We start from the raw sequence: 7214 nt of genomic DNA, 5'->3' as shown, positions 1-7214 counted from the left end.
TCCGCTGGACGAGGCTTACGGGACGTCCATGAGAACATCCAGACCCTCCTGACCTCACCGCTGGCAGCGAGGAGACCATCAAGATTAGCGGTTAGCTTCTCAGCTAGCACTGGCGTCTGTTAGCATGCATTAGCGCATCGAGAGCGGTTTGGCATCTCCCACGCCTTCCTCCAGAGCCCCAGAGTCTCAGCAGGAGGTTCAGAGGTGACCCCCTTTTGGGGAACGGATCAGCAAACAGGGTCTTCTGCCCTCAGCAGGAACAGGAAGTGAGCGTGCCTGATGTGAGCCTTCATCTGGAAAGCTCCCAGGATCAGATCTGACCCAAATCCCCTGCTGACACGACACTCCAGGGGATGGGCCTGGACCCGGTCCAGGGGATGGGCCTGGACCCGGTCCAGGGGATGGGCCTGGATCTGGTCCAGGGTATGAGCCTGATCCAGGGCCTGGACCTGGACCTGGATCTGGACATGGACTCAGTCCAGGCCAGGGGATGGGCTGGATCTGGGGGCCGGTTCTGGACTGAAGCCGGGTCCGGGGCCTGTTCTGGATCAGGATCACAGACCTCACAGTTCCCAGGGAGGTGGTCTCAGGTCTGCTGGACCCCCTGGCGTCTGCAGCTGGACTCCTCAGCACCTTCTGATCAGCTGATTGATCAGCGATGGGTTCACTGAGCGGCCGTCCACCAGACCCAACCTTGAGATGCATTCTTCTCCTGAGGGGTCCAGGGTGACCTCATGGACCAGGTCAGGTGTTTCCCTGAGAACCGGTGTGTGTGTGTGTGTGTGTGTGTCATTGTTCCCCTCCAGCTGTGAGGAGCAGTGCCTCCTCTGACCACCAGGGTGAGATCTTCTCCTCAGCCTGAACTTCAGAGAAGTAGCTGTAACTTCAGTGACACTTCAAGTCTTTGTTATTTCTAATTGGATCCTGGTGTTTGGGACCAGAACCAGGACCAGGACTCTAACCAAGACCAGAACCAGGTGTCTGAACCCAGAGAAGAACCAGATTCTGGTCCTGCTAAGAAGAAACCGGAACCATGGGTCTTTGTTCCTCTTCCCTTTCAAAAAGCAAACTTGGCAGGAAAACCACAGCCCCCCCGCTCATGCCCCCACACACACTCTGTCTCTCACACACACGCACACACACACACACACTCCCCTCCCCTTTCTCTGTCTTCTGCTTCCATTCAGACTCCACTCGCCCAGGACGTTCACACATCTGTTCCTCTGCTCTTTGTCCTTCTCTCCTCACACACACACACACACACACACACACACACACACGTGCGCTCACCTCCGTCACGCTGCATCATGTCCAGGTTTCTCTTCATTCATCTGACTGGATTCTGCCTCGTCCTGCTGCTGGCCGGTGAGTTTGTGTGTGTGTGTGTGTGTGTGTGTGTGTGGGAGTGTGTGCGTGTTTGAGTGTGTGTGCAATGTGTCTTGTTCATGAGATTAAGGCAGCTGTTTAACTTCCTGCCCCCTCTGTGTGTGTGTGTGTGTGTGTTAATCTGTTTTGCTGACATATTTCAATGTGAAGCTGAGCTCCAGAGTGCAGAGAAAACACACACACACACACACACACATTAAGTGTTCCTTATGTGTTGTAAAGTACTGAAATGTTCCAAGTCAAAATTATATTTATATTTTCCATCTTTGGTGGATTCTGGAAACCAAAGTCACAGGACACTGTGTGTGTGTGTGTGTCTATCTGTCCGCATGTTACTGTGTGTGTGTGTTACTACATGTTACTGTGTGTGTCTGACACAGTGTGTATGTTTCTGCCTATCTGTCTGCATACGTCTGCCAAATGTAATGTAATGTTAGTGTGTGTGTGTGTGTGTGTGTTTTAGTTAATGTTTTTGTAAGTTTAATTAGTGTGTCACTGCATGTTACTGTGAGGGACTTTGCATCTGTGTGTGTGTGTGTGTGTGTGTGTGTCTGTATCTGTCTGCATGTTACTGTATGTGTGTGTGTTTTAGTTCATGTTTGTGTATGTGTGTAAGTTTAATTAGTGTGTTACTGCATGTTATTGTGAAGGACTTTGCAAGTGTGTGTATGTGTGTGTGTGTGTGTGTGTGTGTGTGTGTGTGTCTCACCTGGTTTTCATTACGTCCCTGGTGATTGACAGGTTGTGTGATGACACACTTCCTGTCCAGTAGAATGAACGGTCCTCCCTCGCTGTTCCCATCAACCCACTGAGTGTGTGTGCGTGTGTGTGTGTGACATCACTGATGAGGCTCCTGTCCCAGGACAGCTCTGGGGTCAAAGGTCACCAAGCATCTTCAGAGTCCATGGGGCTGAGAGGCTCTCACGCTCAGGCGTGCCGAAGAGGCTTTTATTTTGAAATGTCTTGGTGGGATTTCCAACCAGATTACACAGATTATGTGTGTGTGCGTGGGCATGTGTGCGTGTGTGCGCACATGTGTGTATGTGTGTGTGTGTGTGAGAGAGAGAGAGAGAGCGGGTGGTCTCTTTGAGGCCAGTCAGTTGTTCCTGATCATTTATTTTTTAGTATTTCTAATCACGGTTGTTGGAAATCACACACACACATACACACACACACACACACACACACACACACACACACACACACACACACACACAAACACAAACAGTGCTGTGATCCGTGCGATGTTCCACTGGTTGGTGTGCCAGCATGAAGACTGTGGGGAATCTGACTTTCACAATAAGACTCAGGGAACATGATGGATGGATGGATGGATGGATGGATGGAGGTGTGGATGAAGAGATGGATGGATGAAGAGATGGATGGAGGTGTGTGAGGCCTGGAGGAGGCCCGGCGTAGTAAAACACTCAGGAAACAGGAAGAGGCCTGATGATTTTCCCAGAAGCAGCCAGGTGGTTTAACACTCGGAGGCAGTGACGGTCAGTGAACGCACCGCCGCTCAGACCTCCGACTGGCCCTGAACGCACCGCACAGCCTGCCCTCTGTCAGTGTGTGTGTGTGTGTGTGTGAGTGTGTGTGAGACTACTTTTTATGCTGTTGTGAAATTTGAAACAAGATGTGAAAGTGCTGGAAACACACGCACATACACAGTAACTAAGCAACAGATAGACACTAACACTCACACAGTGACACACACTGACCCACATAGTAATACACATAAATGCAGGAACACATTAACACACACAGTGACACACACACACACACACACACACACACACACACACGGAGGTGCAGGAGTAATCTTCATCCGCTCCATATTTTCGGAGCAGCTCATGAATCTGCTGTGTTTGTTGTGAAGCTCTTGAACTTGAAGGCCTCGCCCACGTTGCTCCACACCTCCATGTTTGGAAGCAGAGGCTTCCTCCATCACCTCCAGGGTTCTCCAGGTTCTCCTGCCTGGGTTCTCCTCAGGTTCTCCGCCCCCCCCGTCTCAGATTGGCCGCCGCCTGGATGAACGGATGATTTTGCACCCCCGGTTCCTCCGGTTCCTCCCTCCCTCCGATTGGTTGTTGACGTTCTCCGAGCCGCGTTCCAGGACCGATACCTGATCCCGCCATGTTCTCGCTATGTTTGTCTTGGAACCCGACGCCAGCGCGGGGTTCTTCATCGGCGCCAAGGACGCCACACGTCCTCCTCCTCCTCTGAAGCCGAGTGTGAGTTCAGCCAACAGCTGGAGGAAGAGGAGGTCTAAGCCCCGCCCACTTCTGCCAACGTGACAGGAAACTCATGGACTACAAACATGGAGGACAGAGTAGCTTCGCCTCAAATGCACACTGTATACACGTGTGTGTGTGTGTGTGTGTGTGTGTGGGTGTGTGTGTGCTACAGTTTTATGGGTGTCTGAAAAAAAAAAGAAAATTGTTTATAAACTTTCCTGCTAACAGTTGTTTGTAATCTAACTCCTAACAGTTGTTTTCTACCTTTACTGCCAATGGATGTTTATAAAATGCATTGCTAACAGATGTTTCTAAACATTATTGCTAACAGTTGTTTATAAAATTTACTGCTAATGGTTGTTTATAAACTTTGCTGCTAACAGATGTTTATAAACATTATTGCTATTGGTTGTTTATAAAGTTCACCGCTAATGGTTGTTTACAAACTTTGCTGCTAACAGTTAGCATAGCATAGCCGTGGAGCAGCACCGCTAGCATAGCATGTGTGACGGCTGTGGCGGTTGTTTGCAGGCTGCGAGGGTCAGTACTACGAGGACGCCACGTCGGCGCCGGACTACGACTCGGACTACCACGCCACCTTCGAGTACAGCTTCTTCAGTAAGTGTTAGCGTTAGCGGCGTTCCCGGGGGTTCCAGCGCCGGGCGGCTGAACATCTGCTCCGGCCTCCAGGTAACTCCAGCAGCGACGACCTGGAGAGCTTCCTGAAGGGCAGCAACGGCTTCGAGGACCAGCAGGAAGAGGACGAAGAGGAGACCACCGTTGCCATGGAGACCAGATACACAGCAGGGACGGAGAGCGTGGAGGTCATGAACAACGCCGCACGACCCTCGCTCCAGGTGACCACACACACACACACACACACACACACACACACAGGATCGCCTCCTGATGTCAAGGTTCTAGAAGGTTCTCAGCATTCAATCAGAACCAGACGGAACCACTTTCTTACACATATACACACACACACACACACACACAGAAGACTGTGAAAGTGTTAAAGTGGAGATGTGTGTGTGTGTGTGTGTGTGTGTGTGTGTGTGTGTTTCTGTTTCCATCTGGTTTCCATCAGTGTGAACCTGATCTCCAAATCATTGGAAAGAACAAAAGAACATGTTTCTACTGGAACCTTCAGAACATCAATGGCTTTACGCTGCAGCTCTGTGTGTGCGTGTGTGTGTGTGTGCATGTGCGCGCGCGTGTGTGTGTGTGTGCGCGCACGCATTTGTGTGTGTGCGTGCGTGTGTGTGTCAAGTATGTGCGTATATATACATACACGCAGAGTATATGTATACAGTATGTGTTCGTGTGTATACAATAAATATGTGTGTGTGTGTGTCAAGTGTGTGTGTGCGTGTATATACATACACACAGAGTATATGTATACAGTATGTGTTCGTGTGTATACAATAAATATGTGTGTGTGTGTGTGTGTCAAGTGTGTGTGTGCGTGTATATACATACACACAGAGTATATGTATACAGTATGTGTTTGTGTGTATACAATAGATATGTGTGTGTGTGTGTGTGTGTGTGTGTGTGCGTGTGTGCTTAAATATACATACACACAGAGTATATGTATACAGTAGGTGTTTGTGTGTATACAATAAATATGTGTGTGTGTGTGTGTGTGTGTATATATACATGTGTGTGTGCAGGACATGTGCTCGCTCCTCTGGATGCTATTGGCCACGGAAGCGCTGCTCCTGACTCTATGAGGTCAGAGGTCAAAGGTAGGCAAACACCATCCTCTCATTACCGCCTGGTGGATCGTTATTGGTTTGATCAATATGTCCAGGTGATCACATATACTGAGGTCATTGAACTAACCATCTGGTTTATGATTGATTAGTCCTAACACACACACTTCTAATGTTTAACCAAGTGATGGATCGATGATCGGAAGGTTGGTTTGACAAGTAAACAATGGTTGATGAGGGGGCTGCAGTTCCCATTGTGTCCAGCAGGGGGCGACACCGTGTCACCTTCACCCTCTGCTTGTGCTCGCAGAGGTCATGTGACGGGCGGGGGGCGGGGCCAGCCCGGGACACGCCCCCTCCATCGGCGGGCGGAGCGAGGGAGAACCCGGCAGAACCCGGCAGAACCCGGCAGAACCAGGAGCACGTCTGATCTTCTAATGTTTGGTTGCAATTACAGATATTTCTATTTTTGTACAAAGTGAAATTCAATTGTTATTAATCAAAAGAAATAGAAACCTTTTTACTATAATCAACCAATCAATCAGTCAGTTAGCCAATCAGTGAGTCCATCCATCAATCGATCCATCAATCGATCCATCGAGCGCTCTGGAAGTTTCTGATGAAACCTCAGTTGATTGACAGCGAGGTGAAAGCCTGGACTGTTTCCATGGTAACGCAGACCGGAAGCGTCTCAAGCTGCGAAGGAAACGCGCGCCCGTCGGTTCGCTGATCGATCAGGCCGTCGATCGATTTCAGCAACGGAAACGATCGGGTCAAAGGTTGTTCTCGACCGCACGGATGTTTGACTCTAATTTTATGAAACGTCGCACATTTTTTAAAATCCATTTAATACCAAAGACGGGTCAAGCGAGCAGTCGATCAGTTATCAATATTTAATATTTGGCAATAAAATGCATGGAAATTTATTGGCTGACTCTCCCTTCTTTGTTTCCTTCATTCTTCACTTTCAGCCAATCAGAGTGGGAGGAAGCTTCCCGCCTCCCCCGCTTAGCCCCGCCCCCCCGGGAGGATCCCTGCTCTGATTGGCTGAGGAGCGGCGGCGACCCCGAGCCCAGGGTTAAAAAGAAAACTTCCCAGATGATCCTGATCGGACGTGAAATCAATAGTCGGATCAATGGCAGCGGCGGGCACGCACACTGACACACTCCTGAGCGCAGAGCGTGAGTGTGTGTGAGATGTTTGACGGCGTCGTCCTGACAACGCTGAGGGAACATCTGGCGTCCGGGTGTGTGTGTGTGTGTGTGTGTGTGTGTGTGTGTGTGTGTGTGTGTGTGTGTGTGTGTGTGTGTGTGTGTGTGTGTGTGAGACGGGGGGGTTATTTGCGTCTCGCGTGTCCGAGCTGTTTTTCCCGCCTTCGCTGTCACTTCCTGGCCTCGGGCCGCTGCTTTTTCAGGCCGGGGACAAAGTGTCGCCCTGGCAACCGCCGGACGTCACGTGGGTGGAGGGCGTCGCCTGACACGCACACACACACACACACACACATAGATGATCTTCACTTTCAGCAATAATCAATAATTATCTTAATAAGTGATCAAAAACAGCCTCCAAGGAAGAAACACTTGCGTCATCACTTCCTGTTTGCCCTTTCACAATAAAACACACCTGTCAGCACACTTTAAAAACTACACACACACACATTTACACACAGAGCCGCAGACACACACACCTGCAGGATGAAAGGTGTGTGTGATGTGTGACCTTCTGCAATCAGCTGATAGCGGCGGTGACGTCGCGGCGGCGGCACGGCAGGACTGATGAGACGTCTGCGTGGAACCTCCACCTTCTGACAACCAAATACCAACCTTCACACACACTCTGTGTGTGTGCGTGCATGTATATGTATGAGTGTGTG

General features: G+C 50.0%; 1 protein-coding gene across 1 annotated transcript; it reads left to right on the top strand.

The window, feature by feature from the left end:
- Positions 1–1147: 1147 nt before the first annotated feature.
- Positions 1148–6267, top strand: LOC147219539 (uncharacterized). The gene is made up of 5 exons (XM_086171560.1): positions 1148–1365; positions 4155–4241; positions 4314–4480; positions 5300–5374; positions 5652–6267. The coding sequence occupies exons 1-4, from the start codon at positions 1308–1310 to the stop codon at positions 5357–5359; spliced, it is 372 nt and encodes a 123-aa protein (XP_086027686.1). The 5' UTR covers positions 1148–1307; the 3' UTR covers positions 5360–5374; positions 5652–6267.
- The last annotated feature ends 947 nt before the right edge of the window (positions 6268–7214 follow it).

The sequence above is a fragment of the Fistularia commersonii genome, chromosome 24 (genome assembly GCF_037954325.1).
Source record: "Fistularia commersonii isolate RoL2024-O1a breed Wild chromosome 24, RoL_Fcom_v1.0, whole genome shotgun sequence".
NCBI classification, from domain to species: Eukaryota; Metazoa; Chordata; class Actinopteri; order Syngnathiformes; family Fistulariidae; genus Fistularia; species Fistularia commersonii.
The sequence above is the reverse complement of the archived record's forward strand: the minus strand, read 5'-3'. Positions and strand labels throughout refer to the sequence as shown.

What these genes read in the sequence shown, in the direction of transcription:
- LOC147219539 (XM_086171560.1), top strand. Translation starts at nt 1,308, where the DNA reads ATGTCCAGGTTTCTCTTCATTCATCTGACTGGATTCTGCCTCGTCCTG. An exon ending in CCTCGTCCTGCTGCTGGCCG is followed by an intron (nt 1,366 to 4,154) that starts GTGAGTTTGTGT and finishes GGTTGTTTGCAG; the next exon opens with GCTGCGAGGGTCAGTACTAC. An exon ending in CTTCGAGTACAGCTTCTTCA is followed by an intron (nt 4,242 to 4,313) that starts GTAAGTGTTAGC and finishes TCCGGCCTCCAG; the next exon opens with GTAACTCCAGCAGCGACGAC.